We start from the raw sequence: 26,980 nt of genomic DNA on the forward strand, positions 1-26,980 counted from the left end.
TGAAGGCATTTATCCTGATACTGAGACAGGCCACAGACAATGCCTTTTCCCTCTCCTTATCTGAGAAAAAACATTCATAGGCAAAGTGGAGCAGGCTGAATTCTGGAAGAGGGGTAGACTCGGCTCTCTTGACCTGAGGCAGGTATACTGGGCAATAAGACAGCTCCTCCTCTCCCCTAGGGTGTCCGCAGGTCCACCACCAGGGCACTCTGACAGAAGAGAAGAAATAAAACTTCAAGTAAGAAGGACCTCTTTGCCTAATTCCTGTGGAGAAGGGTGCTTGGGATGAGGTGCATTCCACCTTCTAGGGGACCTGAAACCGGCAATGAAACCTGTGCTCAAGAAAACAGTGGGACCTGGTCTTGGGAGTCCTGGGGACAGGGTGGAAAGAGGCAATAAGAAGGACCTGGATTCCTGCAATCTGCCCCAGGGCATCTTGGAATGAACAGAGGAGTTGAGTCTCTCTCTCTCTCACACACACACACACACACACACACACACACACACACACACACACACACAGCCGTCTGCCTTAACCCCTGGGAATAGCCTGATGAGCTTGATGGAAGGTGTCTAAATTAGAACCACAATTCACTAGGAAGAGAGGAAGGGTATGCAAAGAGGGAGATTTCTGTTAAATTAGGTAGCAACTGTTTCTAGAGCAACCAACCCATGATCTTTCCCTGCCCTCTTAGGATTTCATTCAGATCTATTCCCTACAGAATGAAAAGAACAAGAGCCCAGGGGCTCAGAGTCACATGCTAAAGCAATCCTGAGATTTATCTCAGTATCTGTGGGTCTCCTCTAAAGCCTGCTCTCAGATTTCTTCTCCTGGCTCTATCTCTAACCTGCTGCATGACCTTATGCAAGTCACTTCCTTTCTATGAAACTTCAATAACTTCTCTGAAAAAAAATGGGAATAATAGTGCCTGACCTGGCTCCCTTGCACAAAGTAATGTGTGAACTGGAATCACAGAAAGGGGAGACCGCTGATACTTCTGGGACCAGGTTTTCCATAATGTTTTTGATCAGTGCCTTAGCCAATCATAGATATCACCCCTGGTTCACTCTGGTTCAGGGAGACAGTATGGAGTTGTGGAAAGACTCCAGGCCCCTTGACCATCAGAGGAAAAGCCAGAGAGACACATCAAGAAGGAAGGTGACTTCCCCAAAGTCAAACAGAGTTAGGACTTCAAGCTAGGCCTGATTCCTAGCTGGTAGTTCATTCTCTTTGTAGAAAACTGCTCTTTACTCAGAAGTAGGGATTATAGTGGGCTGAAGAGAAGGGAATCTGAAACATCCCTTTGTGTCAGTCCAGGCCTCTTCGCTCCCTCCTAATTTTAGAGATAAGAAGGCAGGAAGCAGAGAAAGCCCTGACCCATACCTCCACAATGGCCGGCTCTGATTGGCCGTACTTAGTGCCCAGGAAGTCTGGAAGGGGGAACCCAACTGCCAGCGCACCTGAAAAAGATGAGAGGACACTATGAGCAGGAGGCAAAGCTAGGAATGGATTAAGGAGAAAAGGAAAGTCACCTTAGTATGGGCTAAAGTCAAGTAGATTCAGCATTTCTATAGTGTTTAAAGTTCATAAAAGTATAGAATTTTGAACTGGAAGGAAACTCAGAAGTCATCCAATCCTTCATTTTACAGATGAGGCAACTGAGGCCCAGGAAGTTTAAGTGATTTGACCAAGATCATGCCAGTAGTTTAAGGATCTGAGACAGGATTTGAGCCCGTGTCTTCTTGACTTCAACTCCAGTACTCTGACCACTACACCACCATGTCTTGCAAAGCATTTTTCTCATGGCAGCACTGTGATGTAGGTGGTATCAGGATTATTATCCCAGTTTTGCAGATGGGGAAACTGAGGTTTTAAGAGCTTTAGGTCACACCACAGTCATACAGCCTTATGTGTCCCAGGGACAAATCCAGGGTCCTGAATTCCAGTCCAGAGCTCTTCCTGCTACTGTCATTCTCTCTGGGTGTGATGTTTAGGATGCCAAGACCAAGACTGGTTTCCCCAGGAGCTTGTCATTGCTCCTACCTCTACTCATCTGGTCACATTCAATGCCAATGAATAGGCAAGATATTTGACCACGGTCACATCTCCACTGCCCAGGTTCCCTCCCTGCCCTCTCCCCAACATCATTAATTAACTCTCCCATGATAAAAGCAAAAGGTCTTTTGGCCCTCACCATTGATGACTGGTACATATGCCTCTTGGAGTAAACTAGCTAAAAATTGTTTCAGCTTTTTCTCCTGCAAGAAACAGACATAGGGTATCAGAAAACCATGGTTTCGAAAATAAAATGTCAGAGGGACAAGGGATCAGAAATCATTTAGTCAAACTTCCTAATTTTATAGATAGGGAACCTGGGACCCTTCCACATTTTCCACTAGCCATCCTCCCATGAAAAGGACAGAGGTACAATCTGGCCCTCATTCTAGATACCCAGTCCTAGAAGGTAACAGAACAGAGACCTTGACTGGATTGAGTCCTGGGAGGAAGAAGATGAAGACTCCCTGAATATTACAGGTCCCTGAGATCTTTTGGAGAACTGATGACCAGAGCAAGGTTCACTACTCTGGGGTCCTAGGGCTTTGCAAGAAGGTGGTCCCCTCCAGACAGGAAGCCCCACTCTCACCAACTAGGGCTTACCCTTGTTTGCCTGAGCTGCCAAGAGGTTGGTAAAAACAAAGTATCACAGATTCATCAGAGAAAGTGACCCTTAGAGGTCATTTTGTCCAATCCCCGTATTTTACAGATGAGAAAACTGAGGCCCAAAGAGTAACAGTGACCTGTCTAAGGTCACATAGGTAGTATGTGCCAGAGCCAGCATTCAAACCCAGATCTGCTGATCGCATCCTCAGTATTTAATCCAGTGTACCAGGAGCAGTCACCATCTTGGGTTCTGTGTATGCTAATGCAAAAGGAGTGCTCTACACTCCTCAGCCCCAATTAATGTAACTAACAAGATCCTCTACACCAGAAGTATTTAACCTGGGGTCTGATAATTTGGATTTTTAAAAATATTTTAATAACTATATTTCAAAATAATTGGTTTCCTTATAATCCAATGTATTTTTTAAATCCTCTGTATTTTATTTTATGCATATAAAACTATTATTCTGAGAAAAGGGCCATAGGTTTTATGAGACTGCCAAAGGAGCTCACAAAATAAGAAATGTTGAGAACTCCTGATTTACACCCTGACTCCTTTATCAAGGAGAATGCCTCCTCGTCTGAGCATTTTCTTAGTTCCAATCATGGAGACTGAGAAGTCAAGAATATCTCCCTTACACTAAGCAAGTACAAACTTGACTCATCCACCCCTAGATGCCATCTGTGCTGAGGGCAGCATCTCCTATGAGCCAGCAGGTAGATATCTCTTCCAAAAAGCCAGCAAGGAGTAAGAGGATTTTATTTACTGCTCATTATTATCCACTGTCTCAGCATGCTAACCTTCTCAGAAGATGGAGGGAAAAGACCCTGTTGCTTGACATAATAAGAATTTCACAAAATCCTACCATTTTAGGGAACAAATTGATATTTGTATGGTGATCTGAAGCTGCTAGGGCTGAGGGAGAGAAAGGAAGAGGGGGTGGTTGGGAGAACTAAGTCTCATCTATGTGCTACTAGGAAAATGGGGACATCTCCTAAGGAGATCCATGAGTCTATAAAGAGGAGGGAACCAGAGCATTGCTCCAAAGTACTCCGATTGATTAAGGGATTAACACTGCTGAAATCCAACTCTAGACCATACCAAGTTGGCTCTTGTCTAACAGCCACCCTGTTGCCTCCTATTTTTTTTACTACCTACAGATAATAACCCAGGAAGAATTAAGGTCCCCCACAGATTCTATTCTATTCTATTCTATTCAACTCTTAAACATATACCACTGTTAATATGGGACTAAGCATGCATATGGGAAAGGGTTGGGAGGACAGAAGAAAGAGTGCAGTTGGCTTCATGAAAACCTGTGACCCCTGCTACTACTTAGTTACTGTTTCTACTTTCAAGTTCCTTCTTCCCTGGTGAAATAAGTGCTTAGCCACTGGTTTGAGATGGGGTCATCCTATCTTCAGTGTGCCCTGGAGAATGGGATCCTATTTGCATGCCCAGAATGTTCTCCCTTCTCTACTCCACCTACTGACCTCCCTGGCTTTCTTTAAGTCCCAACAAAAATCCCATCTTTGACTGCAAGCCTTCCCCAATTCATCTTAATTCTACTGCCTTCCTTCTGTTAATTATTTCCTATTTATCTTGTATATAGCTTACTTTGCATATGTATGTTTGTATATTGCCTCCCTTATGAAATTGTAAGATCCTTGAGACAGGGACTGTCTTTTTACCCTTTTTGTATACTCAACTCTTAGCCCAGTGCCTGACACTTAATAAGTACTTAATAATTGTTCATTAATTGATTGATTAGAAGCTAGAAATCTCTCCAAATAGTTCTGTATGGATAAAACTACCAGAGAGCTCTAGCTATGGCAACAGGAGTTGGTCACTAATGTCATTAGTTCATGAAGCCCAGGTACTCAGTGCTAAGGAAGTCAAGGTTTTGTGCCAACTGATTCACAGCTACTTCATCTTATCCCCTTCTTCCTCTCCACCAAAGAAAAAAAGAAAGAAAAATGGCCTCAAGGATGTTGTACACAGAGAAAAATGGGAAGTTCTGTTGTCACACTGCTGATTCACAAACCAACCCTTCCTCTCCTCTTGACAGCATGGAGTCAATAGAGTTCACCAGCACCTGGTCAGACCTGATCTGGTGGTCTAGTCTGACCACTTGTCTCTGCTTTGGCATAGCAGATTGTGGTTCTATCAAGCATGTTGGTAGAAACCAATGGAAAATGAAATGAACCAAAGCAGGAAAACAATAGGTACAATGATTACAACAATGTAAGTGGAAAAAAAAACCATAGAAATCATAAGCTATGTAATTATAATGACCAAATTTGACCCTGAAAAAGAGATACAAGAATGTAATTCTCTTCTTTGTAAAGGTGAGCAACTATGGGGTGTGGAATGCTGCACATATTGTCAAATCAAGTCAGCAAGCATTGGTTAAGCACCTGCTATATGCCAAGAAATATACTAGGCACTGATGATGCCAAACTCAGCTGATGCATTGATTAGTTTTGATGAATTGATTTCTTTTCTCTTTCTATTTTTAAGTATTGTGTTATAAGGAACGATTCTCTGGATGGAAGAGGAAAAGGAAGTATATATTAAGGAAAGATAATTAAGGTGGTATGAAGACAAGAGATAATGCAAAACTTTTAAATAAATACATGTCAGATTTGTTCGTGGTTAGGATATTCCCAGGGAACATGGGAAATTCAGCACTGGGATACTACCCACTAATGAACATTTATACAAAGACTTATGTCTCCTCAGAACCATACTATTTGAGTCTGAGTTCAGGGAACTAAGTCTCATCTATGCACTACTGGGGAAAAGGGGACATCTCCTAAGGAGACCTATGAATCTATAAAGAGGAGGGAACCAGAGAACTGTTCTAAAGTACTCCAATTAATTAAGGGAATTCAACACTGCTGAAATTCAACTCTAGACTGTATCAAGTTCTCTCTTGTCTAACAGTCACCTTGTTGCCTTCTATGTTTTTTCACTACCTACAGGTAATAACCCAGGAAGAATTAAGGTCCCCTACAGATTCTATTCCCAGGCAATTCCTAAATATGTACCATTGTTTGTAAGGGACTAGGCATGTGTACGGGAGGAATTGGGAAGGGATGGGGCAGAAGGAAGAGTGCAGATAGCTTCATGAAAACCTATTCCCAACTACCACTTAGTTACTATTTCTACTTTCAGAACCCTTCTTTTCATTAACCAAGTTAGAACAAAGTCCTCCATAAGGGTTATTTATGACTATATGGTATCTAATAATAATAAAAGCTAAAGTTGCTAAAGCATTTTAACATTCGCAGATTTCTTTAACCACACTATATCATCAGAACCTCACAACATCACAAGTTAGATGCTCCTGTAAGGATTATCCTCATTGTATGGAGAAATTAAATGATTTATTCATAGCCACCTAAGCTGCTATCAGAAGCAGGATTTGAACACAGGTCTTCCTGACTCCAAGTCCAATATGCTCTCCATCACACCACATTACCTCCCCCATATAAAGTAAGATAAGACAGAAGTTCTGTACATTTACCTTAAAGGATCCAATGGAAGAAGATGCCACAGAAAGGTCTAGCAATCTGCAGAGAAGAAAGAGAAGTCAGTCAGAGGTAGGAAGGGGAAATTTGGGTAACCTGGGAGACAGGGACATCTGCTTCAGAGGAAAAAAAGGTTACAACATGGCAGGAGGTTGTGAAAAGCAATTCCAGGCCCCCCTCCACCCCCAGAAGGGCCCAGGTTCATGCTGGGACTGTTCCTGCTAACAAGAAGTTTGAACAGGAGAGACTCCAAGGTTGATAGCTTTCTGCTCCAGATCCTCCTACAGCCACACACTCTACAGCCATGGCCATGAGGCCATTTGCTCTTTGGGAGCAAAGGATTGAATCTTCTCATCTTCCTGAGTGTATCTCCCCACCTCCCAGCAGGAATAACTAGGATAGAATAGGTTTAACCTACTCAGGGTGCCTGGTGTTGATTCTTTTTAATAAGGTCACACATTTTCTTTCCCTTTTGAAAAAACACATCTGCATTGTGTATGTATATCTCAGTGTGACATTATATCTGAGTGTGGCATGTGATCATTAAGCTATATATTATGTACTTCATGTATATCATGTGTATATTTCATGTATATCTTGGATGAGTATGTATTACATATGTACCACCTCCAGGGTATCATGTAAGTATATTCATTTCACATGTGTCATGTAACATGTGAGGTGGCGTATCCATATGCCTAGTATGTTAGATGGTAGTATATTCTTTGAGTGAGTGTATATTACACACTTCACAGACAGATGTGTTCTGTGGGTATTTCATGCATGAGTGTCATGTCATCTGTCCATGTGCATATTTGTCAAAGAGGATGCTCTTGTGCCAGAGAGAGTGATCCCCACTTACTTGTCCATAGATGTGGCCATGTGCACCTTGTCTTCACTCAGTGAGTACTGAATGTCCAGGCTGAAATGCTGCCAGTGGCAAAGAACAGGAAGTCAGTCCAGGAGCATGGCACTTTTCAAACACATAAACCTTTCAGATATGTGCTCAGGCATGCCTTCCTCCAGACTCTCAAGTCTAATAGACATAACCAGCCTTCAGGTAAGGACATGTATGCCAGGCTCTCCCTGCTCCCAGTCTCCACCAGAAGCAAAGATATGGGGAGGCAGCAAGTGGGAAAGAAAGAGGTGCTGCTTCAGCTACAGGTAACAAAGAACTTAGACTCATATGCACACAATTCGTTCATTTTGTCATGCCTTTCTTATCAATCTCCAAAGACCTTCCTTCCCATTTCTATTAATTACTTCTAATTTCTACTAAGGTATTTTTCTCTGACAGTTCAACCCCTACCAGATAGTCCAGAATATTCATTTTAATCAATGAAATAAGGATAAAAATGTTTAGGAGAAGGATGGGAAACATACAATGTAGTTTGCCTTGGTCCTGTCAATAAAGATGAATTCAAAACATAGATATATAGAACCTCAGAGCTAGAAGGGACTTTAGAAACTCCCCAACCCAATCATTCCCTGTTCTTTGTCTGTTCAAATCCAAGATTCAATAAGATTATCATCAGTTTTTCCAATCCCCATACCTTCAGTCCCACAATCTCACCAGCCAAGGATTTCATCTCCATAGTTACTTGTGCCCTGCAAAGCAACTAGCACGATTCTAATATTTTTCAAATGATAGAATGATCTTTATCTCCCCTCAACTCTTTGTCTGTATCATGGCCAACTCAGTCTGGTTGTTCACTCATCAAATCTCTAGTCCCCCTGGACAGGGGCTCTGAGGACCTCTCACCTAATATCAATATCCCTTTTCTGTCTCCTCTGTAATTTTCTCCACAAGGGTTGTCCAGACTCTCCATAAAAACTTCCAGTGACAGGGAACTGGTCTCTACTAATTGAGGCAGCCCATTCCATTGTTGAGATTTTAGGAGGTTCTTCCTAATATCAAGTTAAAAATCTGCCTCCATATAACTTACACTAACCAATGCTAGTTCTGCCTTCTAGGACCTAATGGACCAAGTCTAATCCCTCTCCCCTACGAGAGTCTTTTAGATATCTAAAGATGCTAATCATGTTGTCTCACATGGAGCCAGTAAGACAATTAGATCAGATCATATGAACAGTTGGCCAATAATTGGCCTCTAGTAAGTTGACCAATCACAAGGATAGATAGGCCCTATTAGTGAAAGAGAAATGGTCTGAATACTCACAGTTTCTAGAACAAACATGGAGGAAGGACCTGACTTGGAAGGAACAGCAAACATCTCTATTGTGCCATGGAGGTTCAGCATGCTCTTGCCTGGTTTCATGATGACTTTGGGGGGCTTACTGATTCTGATTTGGGTCATCAAAGGCACTGATTTATGATACGCCTTACCAACCTGCAAGGAATCCCAGAGACTCTCTTCAGGACAAATCCTGTGGCTGTTGGCCTTAGTAGAAATGGAGGAAAATTCCTCACCATTGTTTTTGCATTGGACAAAGTAGGTGTACTATTCAAATATTTTTATTTCTCCTTATACCCAAGCACCAGGAAATGGAGAGAATGTTTCCCTTACTTTTTTACAGTCATAGTCATATAGACCCCCTCCAGTCACCTTTGCCAAATATAAGAGACAATAAGCTGTTCATGTGACACTGTTCACTTCTGACATCTTCAGCACCATTGCCTTCTCTTAGACCAAAGGGACAGCAGAAAATGTCATTGTTGTCCAACAGTACCAAAAGACTGGTGGTAGAACTTGTGGTAAATAAATTTGAGAAAAATTCAGTGTGCTGAGGTGAGATTTCTCCTAAAATGTTTCAGTTAACCAATTAAAAAAAACAACACCCCTCCTCACACCTCCCAGAAATTAAAAAAATCCACACATATTAGGATTTTCATCTAATTTCATTTGATTCTGTATTGTGGCAACTCTCTTGGCAGCTTGGCCCTGGGAATGTGCTTATAGCATTTCAAGTCTGATCTCAGGCATAAAATGTCCTCACCAGCCCCCCTCCCATCTCCCTCACAAGGTGGAGGGAAGGGGCACAAAGGAGATAGAGTGGGATGATAGAAGAACGGTTTTTAAGCCAGAAAAATCAGGTTCCAATCTTAGCTCTAATATTTATTGTGTTCAAGTCCTTTAACCCGAGTCTCAATTTTCTCATCTGTAAAATGAGAGAACTTGGTAAGCAATTTCACTAAGGTTCCTTCAGGTTCTCAATTTACAGTTTGCTGACTTATCTAGGTCTCTCTTTCCTCATCTATAGAACTGGAATGTTAATAATGCCTGTTCTACTTAGCTCACAGAGTTGTGGTCAGGAAAGTGTTTTGGAGAAACAGAAAGTGTTTAGAGAAAAGTGAATTATGATGGCCTCCCTCAGCCAGTTTTGTGGAAAAGGGGACAACAATGATTTTTTTCCCCGTGGCCCAATCTAAAAGGTGAAATGACATACCCGAGGCACGAGGCGAGCTAGTGTTTTGGTCGTATGTGGGGGGAGCTTGCCAATCTGCAAAACAAAAACAAAATCTCAGTTTGACAAATTGTTATGACATACTATCTATGAAAATTGCACTCGGCACTGAGGGATAAAAAGATGAAGAAGCCAGGATCCTACCCCTCAGGAAACTGAGTCAAACAAGAGAAGGAATGAGTGTCACTGAAGGTAGAGGGAACCCCAATAGCGATGGATCACAAGACCCCAGACCCTTCAGACTGCAAGGAGAGTAGCCTCCCATGTGTTGCCAGGAGTACGGCCAAGATCATGATCAGGGAGTGGAAAGTAACTCACAGTTTTGCCTTTGACATCCACATCAAAAGATTTCTGTAGGAGAGTCAACTCTGCAGAGAATAACGCTGCAGAGAGCACCAGTTGGGATGAGCCCTCTGGGTAGTCTTCTGGGACTGTGATAGCAGCTCCATCTTCAGGCAGATCAATGGTATCACCCTCTTCTCGCTGGACTACAGGCTGAATAATTGGGAATGGGATAGATGGACATTCTTTCATCCACAAGAAAAATTAACTCTTGTTTTTCAGTTGTACACACTGATACTAAGGGCAGTTAGGTAGCACCATAGTACACAGAGTGCCAGGCCTAGAGTCAGGAAAACTCATCTTCTTGAGTTCAAATCTAGTCTCAGACAATCCATTTAACCCTGCTTGCCTCAGAGAAAATGGCAAACCACTCTAGTATCTTTGCCAAGAAAACCCCAAAATGGGTTCATAAAGAAACAGATACAAGTGAAATAACTTAACTGAGGCTAAATAGCAAAGCAGTATGATGTCTATGAATGCTAAAATGGTAACATACAAGACATCTTAGCTTTGGAAATGAAAGATGAACCTTTGAGGTCATCTTGCCCAACCCCTTCATTTCTCAAGGAAACCTAGGCGCAGTAAGGCAAAGTGACCTATCCAAGAGCATACATGTACTAAGGTAGTAGGTACTACTTACAGACTGTAAGAGACAGAGCCAGGATTTAAACCCGAGCCTGGAACTTTATACCTCACTACCTCCATATCACCTCATCAAAATTTGCTGTTTCATTGTCACAAGAGTTAGTGTGACACAGTGGAAAGAGTGTTAGCTTAGGAACCAAGAGACATGGGTTCTAGTCCTGGCTATACCACTGACTTCATGTGTGACCCTGGGCAAGTCACTTCCTTTCCCAGGCATCAGCTTCTCCATTTGGGAAATGAAGACATTCACTTTGCTGTTCCATAAGGTCCCTCTCCGCTCTGATAGTATATGTTCTAAGATCCCTTCCTGATTGAACATTCTCGTTACATGAATATTTCCACAAATCACGTGTATTGTGTTTAGGAGGAACATAACATCAGTATTGATAGACTATTGATCTCTTTTTCTTTTTTTGAATTAAAAGCAACCCTTTCTCATTTAGCCCCACGGCAGAAACGCCATGAGAATAATTGTTGTAAAACAAGGACTTTTAATCTGGGGTCCATAAATGTTTTAAAAAATATTTTAAGAACTAAAATTTCAATATAATTCGTTTCCTTTGTGATTATATTTTCTATTATGTATTTAAAGGCATCATTCTGAGAAGGGGTCTTGAGGCCTCACCAGACTGCCAAGACAAAAAAAAAAACAGATTAAGAATCCTGGTTCTAAAAGGGACCTTGATCATCTCTTTCCATCCCTCCAGAATCCTCATATCATTTCTGAGTCTCACTGAGGTTGATATATGACAAGTAGAAGATGGGATCTCATAAAATCAAAAGGTACGTGAGAGGCCCTACTGGACATTCAGCACAGTATGGGGGATACTCCACTAACTTATCCTGTGCCACAAGTGTCTTGTTCTCCTCTTCCTTTTCTACCAGTGCCCATTTGTGGTTCTGGACACTGAGTCCTATCCATCCAGCTAAGAAAGGTCCCAGCCACACTTAAGCACTTACACTGAAATCCACTTCTATGTAGTTTGCTGTGGTGGTTGGGATACCTGTAAGGATGTACTTGATGCTTCCAGCCTCACCCACAGGCATGGGATCTATGGTGGAAAGACACAGAACGCACAGTCAGGGACCCCTGCATAAAGGATGTAGGGAACTGACTAGGTTTATGAGATATCCCTGGGGATGCCCAAATTTCACCAATTGGTTCAGGGATGGGGTCATCATGAGAGAAAGGATTTAGCACCCCTCAAAAGTGGGAACACTCCCTTCAGAAACCAACCAGCATAGGGTGAAAAGCCATGGAATGGCCATCCGTAAAATCTTCTTGTTCTGACTCTTTTGCTATGTGACCTCAAATCATTTTTGTTCTTTAGACCTCATCATCTTCCTCTGTAAAACCTGAATTGGATTCAGTTTTCCCTGAAGTCCTTTCTACCTCTAACATTCTATGACTCTACCAGATGGAGAAATAGATATGATAATAGTGGTGGTGGTGGTGGTGGTGATGATGATGAAATTTACAATTATAACAACATACCCGTGAGGTGAGTCCACTTCTGGTTCACATATTCAAGGACGGTATCAATTGCAGGACACATCTGGCAAAGAGAAAAGAACTCAAGTGAAAGAACAGCCAGAGTCCCTGCCATGGGCCAAAGGAGGTGGGTGGGCAGATGTTCACAAGCAACTCAGAGTCCTGCGCCAGAAGCCCTGGGACCTGGTACTCTGCCTGGTTCTAACAATAACATCCTCTGGGATTTGGAGAATTTTTTCCACACTTTGGCCTTCAGTTTTCTCCTCTGTAAGATGAAGGAAGTGTAATAGGTCAGTGCTAAGACTCCTCGTAGCTCTGCCCCTGCTTTCTACACCTGCTTTCCACCTCTAGGAATAATAATGAACTTAAAATTCGCATTCCTCCATTCACAATTTCAGGGACTCCCTAAGCCAAAATTCCCTTCCTTAGCCAACACTCTCCTATATGTATTTTATTGTACTATTAGAATGTAAGTTTCTTGAGTGTTTCACTTTTACACATGGCATATAATAGTGCCCTCCATATGATAGGTGCTTCATAAATGCTGATTAATTAATGAATAGACTGATTAGGTCCAGGAAAACCCAGTGTAATGAGAACTCAAACTTACCATGCCAGGGAGAATCTTCTGGAGTGTGCTGTCCAGGAACTTGTTGACCACTTTAGGAAGCATGCTGAACAGAGGCACAAAACATCAATGGTTAAAGAAGAAAGGAATGGAAAAAACAAAAGGAAGATGGAGGAGGAGGGCAGGAAAGAGTAAAATGAATGAGTGAGCATGGGCAAAAGAATGAATGAAGTGAGTAAACAGAGAAAGTGAGTGAGTGAATAAATGAGTAAATTAGTGAATGAGTGGCTGAAATTGTGAATGGGTGGTGAATGATCCACTGTTTTGACTGAATGAAAAAAAATGACAGAAAATAAAAAGAAAGAAGGAGTTTTAGTGCATCCACATGGAGGAGAGAGGGGTTAACATGATATTGGGAATTGTGTTTATGTCTGTTGAATATGAAATATATGCTTCCTTTGGGAAGAAGAAGAATGGTTTGATGCTAAACTTGGGCCTCTAAGCCAAGGCAGCAAGTGAGAAAGATGGTTGCTGGTCGCTCCAGGCCCTGAAGAGAACTGACACCCAGGCTTAGGGCCAATGCAACAGACCTTGCTGGACTAAGAAGAGCTCAGGGCTCCTGTCAATGCCTATTCCTTAGCTACAAAAGCAGCAAACCTGGGACCCCAGGGCCCAAATCTCCGTAACAAGCCCCTGCTGATTGCTTGCTCAACACTCACTTGCTGGGCAGGTTGGTTTTGACGCTGACCAGAATGATCTGACATCCTTCACTCTGAAACAGGGGCAGCCCTGTCGCCTCATCCTGCTGCAGCCGGTTAGTGGCCGTGATGTTCACGACCACAGTGATTTCCATTGTCCCACCTATAAAGCTGAGGAGGAAAAGGATAGATTTCCTGGAATCATCTGCAAAGACATTGAATCTTCATCAAGCAACCAAAATACTGGAATGTCAGACATGTAAGGGGCTTTCATCTAGTACAACCTCTTCACATTATAGAAGAAGAAACCGAGGCCCAAACTGGTTAAGGGATTTGCCCAGAGTAATACAATATGTCATGAGAAACCCAAGATTAAAACCCAGGTGTGACTCCCAGTCCAAGGTTGTTACTGTTGTGTTGTGGTTCAGCCTTTTTTAGTCATGTCTGATTCTTACTGACTCCACTTGAGGTTTTCTTGGCAAAGATAATGAAGTGGTTTGCCATTTCCTTCTCCAGTTCATTTTACAGATGAGGAAACTGAGGTAAACAGGGTTAAGTGACTTGCCCAGGGTCACACAGCTAGTAAGTATCTGAGGCTGGATTTGAACTCAAGAAGATGAGTCTTCCTAATTCCAGGTCTGACACTGTATGCACTGTGCCACTTAGCTGCCCCTCCAATTCAGGGTAGTATTTACTATATATCAGAACATTTTTGGTTGGGTTTTCTTTTTATAGCAGTCTTAAAAGTCGATCTGAATAATCCAGACATATCTGGAAGATAATAAAGTTTAGGCAGGTAAATTTGAATTCATTTCTAATGCCCATAAGTGCCATGGAAACTACAGCTCTGAGGGGAGGTGATGAGTTGTAATGAAGATATGGTGTCTAGAATGTAGTTCTAAGACTTTGGCTCAGTTCTACCACCCACTTCTTGAATATTTGAGGGCAAATCATGGAACTTCTGGGTGTTGCTATAAAATGGGAATATAAATCTAGAGTTCCTATTGAAGAGCCCCATCTAGTTCAATCCCTTCATTTCACAAGTGAGGCTCATATAGGGAAAGTGATGTGCCCAGAGGTTATACATTCAACAGGACAAAGCCAAGATGCAAACCCAGGTCTTTGGACTCCAACTCTGGAAGGCAGTATGGTCTAGTGGATAGGGCACTGAACTTGGAGTCCAGAAGATTTGGTTCAAATCCTACCCCCAACATTCACTAGTTGTGTGACCCTGTACACATTACTTAATTTTTATGTGCCTCAGTCCCCTCATTTATAAAAAGTAAGGTTGCTTCCAGCTTGAAATCCATGAGCTTGTGATTCTTTCTACAATGTTATACAGCCATTATGCATACACAATTTATATATGCACACACACACACACACACACACACACACACACACACACAAAGTTTCCTGGTTTAATTCCTACCCTAAAATCGATCCTCTTTCCTATCTTATGTCTATGTTCCAGCCTGTAGGTCATCCAGCCTTGTCCAGTGCTTCCACTTCTGCTCACAGGGTTTGAGTCCCACCTCTAAGTGACAGGTTTCATAAGGTCTATGCAGTTTGAAGATCTTCAGGCCCCTGAAGAAAAGGATAGCCTACCAGGGAATATATCCCAGTTCCTACCACTCACCTCTTCCCTGTGATGGTGATCTTGGTAGACACACACTGGAAAATTCCCACCCCTGGCAGAAAGTCCAGTGTGATGATAGGAGGGGTGACCTCTTTCACCTTCATCCTAGGAAGATTAGTGAGACAGTGAGATAAGTGTCAACATATAAAAAAAAAAACAAAACAAGGTTTAGACTTAGGAGACCTGGCTTCTAACTCAAGCTTTGACACAGACTTACTATGTGACCTTGGGCAATTCACTTTTCCTCTCTGAGTCTATGTTTCTAGTTCTGTGTAAATGTTTCTAGTTCTGTGTTCTAAGGTCCTCTTCAGCTCTGATATTCTATGTTCAATGTTCTAAGGTTCTATCTAGCTTTAAATTTCTATCTTCTATCTCCTGAGGTCCTTCCCAGCTCTGATATTCCATGTTCTCTGCTCCCCTTGAGACTTGATGCCTCTTTCAGGACACTGGGAGATGACCACAGGTCATTTTGATAGACCCTATCCTGCCCCAGAGCTCCTTTCCATTTCCCAGGCCATCTCCACCCAAGTCCCATCCTCCTCCTCTTTCCTCTACCCTTGTCCCAACACTCACCCCGTCATGCCCTTAATCGGCTTGACCCCAGGCTGCTTCTGGCTAGCCATGGCTGCCATTTTTTCCAATATCTGACTCTCATCCATGGCATCCTTCACAGCTAGAAGAGGCCCCAGAGAGACAGTATTAAGTAAGATCATCCTTTTTTTGACCCAGCACCCCCAGTTACCCCAGAATGCCCTCCCCTACCTTTTGTACATATCCAATCCAGCCCATGTTTTAAATTTCCACTCAAATTGCTCTTTCTCCACGGAAGCAAAGGTCAAGTTCAACATAAGCCCCAGGTCATTCTTTTCATATTCTCAATGCAGCAGACCTAAGGAAACATCTGCCACAATCACTAGGGGACTTTGCTGCTGTTAATTTTTTATGGATATGAGTCTTTCTCCATCAGACTGTGAGCTATCCCAAGGTAGGACACCAGGCAACAGTGTGGTGGAGTAGTTAGCATGTACTAGACTTAAAGTCAGGCTGACCCGGGTTCAAATCCTGCTTCAGAGAGTAGTTAGCTGTATAAAAATGGGCAAATCAATCAGCTTCTCTAACTCTCCAATGGCTTGTTGCAAGGATCAGAGGAGGTCATTTTCATATGGACTATTTTGCAAAATCAATATAAATATTAGCTATTTTCATTCTTTTCTCTCCTGAATATCACCCTAGGACAACTACGCAAAGCAACCTCCCTCAGCATAGACCTGTAGCTTCACTAAGTGATTGATGGATAAAAGAAGGGGATAGACTACTTTGGGGATCATCAAGGAATAAACCCCACCCTTCCACTGTCTCCTATGCCAGGAAAACTTGCTGGACTCTGTTCTCTTTCACATTCTTCCCAGTTGTCTCCCTTATTCTTCTCCTATCTGTGAGAGTGCTGGAAATGAGATCAAGGTCAATAGAAGGAAGTCCTCTGGCTACTGATACCTGATCCCTGCCAAGATGGATGCCTAAACATGGTCACAGGCCTTGCTTCATAGCCCCAGTCCTAGAACTAAGTCTAGCCCCTTTCCTAAGGCAGCCTTAAACTTAGCTACATGCTGAGGCCTGATCCCAAACCCAGAATAATCTCTAATCTTGACCCTAGATTGGGCTCTGACCCTGGCACTAGACTGAGCTCTAATGTTGAGCCAAGACTGGGCCCTTAACCCTAGTTGCAGTTCCAGACTGAGCTCAACCCCCACCCTTGACTGAGCCCTGATCTTGTTCCTAGCCTAAGCCCTGACCTCAACCCTAACCCCAAATCAGCTACAAACTGAGTCCTAACTCTAGACCCAAACTAACTGCTAACCCTGGTGATAGGTCTGAGAATGAAGGACCAAGAATGAAACTAGCATCTAGTGATTTAAAGTTATAGCCAAAGCCATCATAATGAGCTTTATGTATAGACAGAGTGGGTGGTTGCCTATTTGGGAGAATGTGAGAGACATTAGGAAGGCTCCCCCCCTCACCCTCACCTCACATATCTCTTCCTGACACCAGTCAAAAGATGCAAGGGGAAACTATGTTACAGTATTCAAGACCAATTTCCCCTAGAAGGAGGCCCATCCTGAGCTTTTATCTCTCATTTATAGTATAAATGAGTTTGAAAGAGACCTTTGTTTGTCTATGAGCTATGTCTTGGGAGGGAGGGGGAAAAAAGTAAATTGTCCAACCTAGGACACTTCAGGAGAAGAATGACCTGGCATATACCACTATGGAGATCCCTACAGAGTGAAGACTAACTCTCCCCAGCCCAGATGTTCACTCACCTTTTTTCATAAACTCCATTCCCAGCTTCAGTAGGGCCCCTGGATCAGCCTTCAAAGGTATTAGCAGTACACATGAGACTAGGCAAAGAATCCTCAGCATGGTCGGACACCTGCAAATAAGATGACTGCTGAGCCTAGATGTAGGGTCCTGAAACTGAGCCCAGGTTGGCCAGGAAATGTGGAGCTACCCAACCTCAACCCAAGGTTCTCTCTTCAAACCATTTTCTGAAGAATCCAAGAGTCCTCATAACCTTGCTAGCAATTCACCTCTAATCTCGTGATTCTGAGCAGTGCCAGTGTGCCCACTACCGATGCTTTTTGACTAAAAGAAGAACAGGGCCATTGACAAGAACAGGGAGGTTGAAAAAGATCACCTTTGGGAGAAGAGGATTAATACCATTGGGGTTGCTCACACTGTCTTTTCCTGGGACAGACAGGTAGAGGGGATTGAAAGTAGTCTTCTCACTGGGGTAACATCAAGTAAGTGACTCCATCTATAATTACCTCATCCCATCATATAGGACTCCTTCTTATAGACCATCACCTTGTGTGCCATTCACTGTACCTAGAGATCAGCTCTGGGTACACATCCAACCATTACCCCTGAAACATTTGACTCTAACCCACATCTCAAACCCTGTCTCCTAAGGCTATTGTTCTTCTACAGGACTTTCCATTCCAATCAGGCTGTGCTATACAATATCCTGTTGTATAACCCCCAAGTGAATTCTTACTTGCAGGCCTTTATTTATGCTATTTCCCTTCTGTGGAATGCCTTCCTTACCTCTATCCCATCCTCTATCCCTTCCTGTTTATTTAGGTCCTATCTATCCCTCAAGAGCTTCTTCATCTCCTTTATAAAACATTTCCTTGCAGCCCCAACCTTCAGGGATCATTCCTTGGTTGATTCACTCTTAGGAACTCCCATGGTTCTTATCTGGGCACTGAATATAAACTGCCCAGTATTATTAGAAATCTCTGATCACTATATGACTTTGGAGAAATCATTCCTCCTCCCTCCCACTTCCAATTGATTTCAATTTCCTCCGATAGAAAGTGAGAAGGATTGAACTTCCGAGGTCCCTAACTCTAACATGCTGTGGTTTGTCCTGATAACTCCTCAGCTCAAACCTTGCAAGGGCAGGGATTGCTGTTTTATATGCTACATTGCCTATCACCAGCTAAGTAAACGTTTCCACTGAATGTAAACTTTATGATCGGAGAACTGAGGGGAGGTTTGGGGGAACCAAGATTGGGGGAGATTTCAATGTGATTTTAATGATGTGGGGAAATTCTGATGTGAAAAAATCACTTCACTTAAGCAGATTAGCAAGTCATCTGTATCTTAATGATTTTAGCGATCAATGGTGATGGAGTGACTTGCCCAAAGTCACAAAACATGTATGCATCAGAGACAGGATTTGAACCCTGATCTTCTGGATTTCTAGGCCAGTCATCCACTAAGTCATATTGTTTCTTAGTTGGCCTTTAGTTCTAGAAAATGGATCCCTTTTTTCCAGGTCAATTTGTTACCACTCAGTGAACATCTAGAGAGTGAAGCCTTCAATAACTAGAACCATTCTTACCTTGACATGTCCTTGGAGTATGGAAGTCCTCCACGTAGCCAGCCTGAAGCTTCTTGCTCTTTCCCTCTGTGGTGCTGAGGGAGAGGAAGGCTATTTATACTTGAACATGATTAGCTGTGGGAATAATAAGAGGCTTGATAAGAATGCAGATAATTATCAAAGAAAAACAACAGACTCAGTTCTGCAGTGGTTTCTTACCCTTTCCAATGTAAATAGAATCTAGACTGTCAGAACTGAAGGAGACCCCTGAGGTACCTCAACAAACTTTGGAATCCCTTGGCCAACATGCCTGAAGAATGGTGATCCAGCATCTATTTGAGGACCTCCAGTGACAAGGAGTTCACTACCTTCTTAGGCTGCCCATTCTGCTTTCAGGCAGCTCTGATTATTAGGAAGTCTTTCATTATATTAAGACAAAATCAGCTTCCTTGTAACTTCCACCTACTGGTCCTAGCTCAGCCTTCTAGGTCCAGGCAGAACAAATCAATACCTTTTCACCATAAAGATCTTTCAGATACTTGAGAGTTATAATCATGGAAATTGGGGGACCAAGCTAGAGCAATGATGGTGCTGGAGCCATTTGGAAAGACCCAGAATGACTTGGCAGTAAAACTAAAGAACAGGAAATGGAAGTTCTAAAAGCATCATGTAGGAAAGAACAGAGGATGATGGGACAACAAAGCTAGAGCCCAAAGAGTAAGACTGGGCAGACCAGCCAAACACAGGTCAAGCAGGCTGCATCTCAACATTCAGCCACTTGGGGGTGCTTCAAGAAGATAATCTCAGACATGACAGCAAAAAGAGAACTGTTCAGCCGTGACAGGACCTGAGATCTGTCATAAAACTCGCTGTGTCATCTTGGATAAGTCACGTCCTTTCCCAGTTGCCTCATCAATAGATGTAGTAGTTAGACTAATCTCTAAAGTCCCTTTTAGCTCTTACATTCTGGGTTCTGTCCTAAGGTCTCTTCCAAACTCAATACTTTATCTTCTGGCTGGCAGCTAGGTGGTGCAGTGGATAGAGCACCAGTGCAGGAGTCAGGAGGACCTGAGTTCAAATTTCATCTCAGACACTTGACACTAGCTGTGTGACCTTGGGCAAGTCACTTTAACCCCAGTTGCCTCATCCTGGGTCATCTCCAGTCATCCTGATGAATATCTGGTCACTGGATTCAGATGGCTCTGGAGGAGAAGTGAGGCTGGTGACTTGCACAGCCCTCCCTAACCCAAAACAAAGTCAAGTGCAAATCATGTCATTATTTCTCTGATGGCATGGTCTTTGGCAATGAAGGACGAACACACACACTTTATCTTCTACATTTCAAGATCCTTTCCAGCTTGAAGATTCCATGACTCTCTGTAAATGTTGAGGATTAGGGAGATGACCTACCTAACCCTGGATAAGTAGGAGAAATCACATCTGAAAGGAAAAGTCTCTGTGTCTCCCTTTCTTCTCCCTACAAGGATCTACTAATGCTGGATAACTTTTATTGTCTAAAGGACAGTTCACCTCCAGGAGAGTGAATGGAGGCAGACATTCTGCACTGATGGAAAGAAGGTAACCAGAAGGAGAATTCAAAAGAATGTTTCTGATAATGGCTCATGTTTTAGCACTTTTAGGTTTATAAAGTTTTAAAGTTTATAAAGTACTTGCTCCTTGAGGGCAGCAATTTTTGAACCAGATAGTAGATCGATTATTATCCCCATTTTACAGCAGAGAAACTGAGGTATGAACAAGTGATTCCTCCATGGTCACAGAGACAGAATCTGCCAGAACCAAATCTCAAACTCAAGCCTTGTGCCCTCAAACCCAGTGTAGTATCTGTGGCTATTCTCTGCCTTCTAAAAGAGACAACGTTTTGTGGAGTTAGTTCACTCAGAAAAAAAAATTAGGCCTTACAAAGAGAAATGTATTATGGTATCTTGGAAGAGGCTGACACTGAGAGAAGGATTAGCCAGGACTTAGCGAAAGAGCCATAGAAAACCATCCCAGTCACTGGAGTCTGAATCTATCTTGTGTCTATGGATGATGGATGGATTGTCTGACTATTGATAGTCTCATCCTACAAAGGCAGTGTCTGAAGCACAATAGCCACTGTACACCCAGAAGATTGGCTGGGACAGGGGGTCCTGTGCCCCTTTGGCAGTATGAAGAAGCCAATGGAGCTCTTCTCAGAGGAGTGTTTTTAAATGCATAAAATAGACAGGATTGCAAAGGAAACTAATCATATTGAAATTAGAATGTAATTTTTTCCATCCAAGTTCATAGACCCCCTAGAATCTGTCTAGTATATACCTAGAGAATGACAGCACAGGAGAGAGAGGACTGGCCTGGGAGAAAGAAGACCAAAGTTTTAAGTCTGGATTCTGTCATTGACTCGCTGTGTGAACTCAAGCAAATCTTAGCACTTCTTTCATCCTCATTTTTCTCATCTGTAAAATGGAAACAACAACAATTGCTTGACCTCCTTCACAGGATTGTCATAAGGACTGATTCAATTCAAGAAGCATCTATAAAGCACCCGTTAAGTGAAAAATACTATGTTAGGTTCTGGGTCTGCAAAGATAAAAACAAAACAATCCCTGCCTTCAAGAGCTTACATTCTACTGGTAGGGCGTAGTATGTAAATGGATAAATCATTATAAAGTACATATAAAGTTTTTTTTAAGTATTTTCAATTTTTTCAATTAAATTCAAAAAAATTAAAATTCAAATTTTTTTCAATTAAAAAAACTTTCTCCTTAAATATTTTTAAGTATTTTCAAGAGATAACAGTGGGTTGGAATCAGGAATGGCCTAGTGGCAGAGATAGCATCTGAGCCATACTTCAAAGGTAGCTAAGGATTTGGATAGGCAAAGTGAAAAAAGAGCATTCCAGTTGTGGGAGAACACCTTTGCAAAGAGATAGATTCCCCCATAGGTAAGAGAATGGGAGACAGTGCACAAGAGGAGACTGAAGGGTCATTAAAGTACTAGGCATGAAGGAGAGATGATTGTTGGATCCTCCCCAGTTCAAAAAACATTTATTAAATGCCTTCTGTAAGAAAAAGTACCGAGCTAGAGACACAAACACACAAGTCTATTCATGGTAATTGGAGAAGGAAGAGAAGGAGGGAGACAGAAAGAAGGGAGAAGACAATGAAAGGGAAAGGGAGGAGAGCAGAGAGAAGAGTAAAGAAGACAAGAGAGAGGAGACAAGAGAAAAGAGAGCACAGAGATAGAAGACAGAGAGGAGAGAGAGAGAGGAGAGAAAGAGAAGAGAGAAAAAGAGGAGATGAGAGAAAAGAGAAGAGATAGAGACAGAAGGAGAGAGGGAGGGAGGGAGGAAAAGGGAGAGGGAGAGAGAATGATTGAACTTTGAGGACTATAGGGACCTGGAAAGGCTTCCCAAAAAGCGATGGCACATGGTCTAAACCTTAAAAGAAGCTAGGGGACTCCAAAAGACAAGAATGAGAAGGAAAGGCAGCCCAGGCATGGAAGATGGTCAGTGTAGAGATAAAGAAGCAGTAGACAGAACAGGAACATGTGGTTAGAACATACAAGGTATGAAGGCGAGTTGTGTGTAATAAACCTGGAAAATCATTTGGAAGCCAAATTGGGAAGGACTTTCAATGTCTAGCTAGAGCCTATATTTGGCTCAAGAGTCAAGGGACACTGTAGTTTCTTGGACAGGGAAAGGACATGGTGAGACTTCTGCTTTAGTAAGATTATTCTGCAACTGAGTGAAGGATGGATTGAAGAGGGCAGATCCTGGAATCTGGGAGTGCAGACAAGAGGCAGTGAGGGTCTGAACTAAAGCAGGGATGGTGGGGCAAGGAGAGGAGGGCCGACGTGGGAGATTGATTATGGAGACATAATAATATATAAATAATAAATAAATAATATAAAACTATATTAATAAAGTAATTAGATATAGGATGTGAGAGGAAAGAGTCGTTTCAAAAAGTTTGGAAGTGTTTCAGACCAACACAACTGAAAAGACTTAAGTTATACCTCTTGCACATACATGCGTGCATACATACAATCACACATACGTACATATATCATACATTTATACATCCATACATGTATGTATGTTCTTGTTGCTTAGTCCTTTCTATTGTATCCAACTCATCATGACCCTGTTTGGGGCTTTCTTGGCAAAGATACTGGAGCAGTTTCCCATTTCCTTCTCCAGCTCATTTTACAGATGAAGAAACTGAGGCAAACAGCGATAAGTGACTCTCAGAATCACATAACTAGTGTCTGAGATCAGATTTTAACTCAACGGGGATGAATATTCCTGACTTCAGACCCAGCACTCTATCCACTGTGTCACCTACCTACATACCACCTAGCTACCCTTCACATATGTGTGCATGTGTGTCACTTAAAAGCTTTCTACTGATCTACTTGACCACATGTCAGAACTGGATAGGACCTTAGAACATAGAACATCAAAGCTGAAAAGGACCTTAGCACAAATAATGTCAGAACTGTAAAAGACCTTTAGAACATGGAATGGCAGAGCTGGAAGAAACTTTAGAACTTAGAAGGTCAGACCTGGAAAGGATCTGATTACATGAAGAAGTAGAGCTAAAAGGACCCTCAAAGATGATCTAGTCCAACCCCCTCATTTTTACAGAAAGTATTAGCAGCAGAACTTAAGTCCCTGACTCCCAGGCCAGAGCTCTTCCCCCCACACCTAATTGTCTACCATAACAAGAAAGCATGCTGAAAACACACATATGCAGAGGTTCCTCCCTATGTGCCTTCTCCAAGGACAAGCCTGCCCTTTTCCTCTGAGAGATGGACCCAAGATGGTAGGACTGAGAAGATGGAGCAACAAACATCCCAGAGGCACCTGGCCCAGCTAAAAGCAGGCTCATCGCTGTGAGGCTCAACTTTCTCCAGTCCAAACTCATTTTGTCTAGCCTCAGCCCTGAATCTCTGACGCCAGTCAGCAAGAGATAGAATCATTGGCTTATCCAATTGGCTTCTCTGACCTGCCATGGTTTACCTCAAAAGCCTCAGAAGTCCTCAAAACCACAGCCTGCCAGGAGGCAGCTTCCTAAGTCCCAGACTCACTGAACCAGCTGAACACAGGCAACCCTATACCTTCCCTTTTAGTATATGCTATGGGAGAGGGACAAGACATAGAACCTGGAGACCTGGATTCTAGTCTGAACTTTGACACTAGTCATCCATGTGACCTCAAGCAAATTACTTCCCTCACTCAGCTATAGTAAAAAAATAAAATAAAAATAATACAATATAATAATACAATATTTTATAAAATAAAGGACATTGTACTGCCATTTCTAAAAATCCCTTCCAGACTTAAAACTGTTTTTCATCTGTAACACTGATTTTTGATGCTCTGCATGTACAGACTGCTTCCCCTTTTGGAATGTAAGGGCAGGAAGTGTTTTGCTTTTGTCTTTAAATCTTAGTACCTGAAACACTACCAGGCACATTAAGTTGGCTCTTAACTTGATGGATTGATTGAAAATTCTTCCGTGTTTTGGTATTCAATGAGTCCTTCCCCATAATCAGAAAAATAATCAAGCATTTATTCAGTGCTTGCTAAGTGCTAGGCAGTGCTGAGGATACAAAGAAAGGCCAAATAAGGATCCCTGATCTCAAGGAGGTCACATCCTAATGGGGGAATGACATTCAAAGTGTTGTAGACATAAGATGTATCCAGTGTATGTGGAAAGTAATCAAGGAAAGAGAAACAGGAAAGGTCTCTGCAGAAGGTGAGATTTGAGCCAAGTTTTGAAAGAAGCCAAGAGTAAGAAATGAGGAGGGAGAGTATTCCAGACAAAGAACACAGCCAATGAAAAGGATGGAGTCGGGAAAAGCATCATGAAGCAACATGTTCAAGGAATAGCAAAGAGACCTGTGTCATTTCACTGTAGAGAATGTGGAGAAGAGAAATCATAAGAATATTGGAAGGGTAGAAAGGGGTCAAATTGTAAAGAACTTTAAAAGTCAAACAAAGAATTTCAATTTGTTTCTGGGGTTAATAGGGAGCCACTGGAGTTTATTGAGTAGGGGAGTAACATGATCACCTTAGGAAAAATCATTCTGGCAGCTGAGTGGAGGATGATTAGAACGGGGAGAGACTCAGGGGAGGAAGACTAACTAATAGGCTGCTGCAATAATCCAGGCAAGAGATGATGAGGGCTTATAACCTCATGGTGGTGGCTGTGTGAATGAGAAGGGGAGATATGTGAAAGATGGTGTGAAAGTAGAAACAAGACTTAGCTACAGACTAGATATGTAGAGTGAGAGTGAGGAAAATAGTAGAGGATAACAATGAGGTTATGAGCCTTATATTAGCAATGTTCTCAACAGTATTGGGAAGAAAGAGTTTGGGGGGGAGGGGGAAGATAGTGAATGCTGTTTTAGACATGTTGAATTTGAGGTGTCCAAAAGGCAGCCAATGATTCAAGATGGGTAGCTTGGGAAAGAGACTAGGGCTATGGAGATCTGGGAATTATTTGTGTAGAGATAATTGGACCCAAGGGAGCCAATAAGGTTGTCAACCACAACTCCTTTCTGTTGTTCCCGAATGTAGGAGGTAACATCTCCAAGCAGTGAGGTGGACACAAAAGAAAAAGGTTTTGATTTTATAGGTGCTCAAAAAGCATTTCATAAGGGGATATATGGTATACCCCTGCCCCTTGGTCTACTTCTAAGATAGAAGAGAGCCAAAGGGAGGACATTCGGCCATTTCAAATGGGTTTCAGAACACAGCTTACCAATGAGGGATTTTAACCCCTTATTCATACACACTACCTGACCAGCTCTGGGGATGCTACAAAGTATGGAATTTGGTTAGAATACACTTGGGAAAGGTCAGAGTCAGTAAAGAGAGGTCTTCTACCAGAGTCGATAAGGAAAGTGTACCACATCTGGGCATAATTTCCTTTTTTCTCTTACTTTTTAATTGTTTTATTTTTAAAATTTAATTAATTTGTTTTCAATTTTTAACAATCACTTCCATAAGTCTTAAATTTTCTCCCCCTCCACCTTCCCTCCCCCACTGAGATGACGTACAATCTTATATGGGTTCTACACATACATTCTTATTAAACACATTAGTCATGTTGCATAGAAGAATTCAAATGAATGGGAGAAACCATGAGCAAAACCAAAACAAAACATAGCACAAGAGAGGATAGTCTGCTTCATTCTGCGTTCCAATTCCATAGCTCTTTCTCTGGATATGAATGGTATTTTGCCTCAAGAGTCCTTTGGGAATGTTTGAGGTCCTTACGTTGCTGTGAAGGGCTAAGTCTATCAGAAACAATCCTCAAACACTGTGGCTGTTACTGTGTATAATGTTCTCCTGGTTCTGCTCACTTCACTCAGCATCAGTTTATATAAGTCTATCCAGGTTTTTCTGAAGTCCAACTGTTTGCCATTTCTTATGGCACAACAGTATTCCATTATATTCATATACCACATCTTGTTCAGCCATTCCCCAATTGATGGGCATTGCCTCAATTTCCAGTTCTTGACCACCACAAAGAGAGTTGCTATAAATATTTTTGTACATGTGGAATCCTTTCCCACTTTTGTGATCTCTTTGAGATACAGTTCTAGGAGCAGTCAAAGGGTATGCACATTTTTGTAGCCCTTTGGGCATGGTTCCAAATTGCTCTCCAGAATGGTTGGATCAGCTCACAGCTCCACCAAGAATGAATTAGTGTTCTAAGTCTCTCACATCTTCTCCAACATTTATCATCTTTCTGTTTTGTCATGTCAGCCAATCTGATAGGTGTGATGTGTACCTCAGAGTTGTTTTGATTTGCATCTCTCTAATCAATAGTGATTTAGAACATTTGTCATGTAACTACAGATAACTTTAATTTCTTCCCTGAAAATTGCCTATTCTTATATCCTTTGACCATTTATCAATTGGGGAATGTAAATTTGAATCAATTCTCTATATATTTTAGAAATGAGGCCTTTATCACAGATACTAGTTGTAAAAATTCTTTCCCAGTTTTCTGCTTCCCTCCTAATCTTGGTTGCATTGGGTTTGCTTGTGCAAAAATTTTTCAGTTTAATGCAATCAAA

At 42.1% G+C, this 26,980-nt stretch overlaps 1 protein-coding gene across 1 annotated transcript; it reads right to left on the reverse strand.

Moving 5' to 3' along the window:
• Positions 1 to 176: 176 nt before the first annotated feature.
• BPIFB6 (BPI fold containing family B member 6) lies at positions 177 to 17,424 on the reverse strand. The gene is made up of 15 exons (XM_072629975.1): positions 17,325 to 17,424; positions 15,580 to 15,679; positions 15,007 to 15,111; positions 13,389 to 13,538; positions 12,712 to 12,775; positions 12,105 to 12,165; positions 11,570 to 11,661; positions 9,941 to 10,117; positions 9,605 to 9,658; positions 8,377 to 8,547; positions 7,059 to 7,126; positions 6,193 to 6,238; positions 2,196 to 2,259; positions 1,385 to 1,461; positions 177 to 209 (listed from the first exon to the last, which is right to left on the reverse strand). The coding sequence occupies exons 1-15, from the start codon at positions 17,422 to 17,424 to the stop codon at positions 177 to 179; spliced, it is 1,362 nt and encodes a 453-aa protein (XP_072486076.1).
• Positions 17,425 to 26,980: the final 9,556 nt, after the last annotated feature.

The sequence above is a fragment of the Notamacropus eugenii genome, chromosome 1 (genome assembly GCF_028372415.1).
Source record: "Notamacropus eugenii isolate mMacEug1 chromosome 1, mMacEug1.pri_v2, whole genome shotgun sequence".
Taxonomy (NCBI): Eukaryota; Metazoa; Chordata; class Mammalia; order Diprotodontia; family Macropodidae; genus Notamacropus; species Notamacropus eugenii.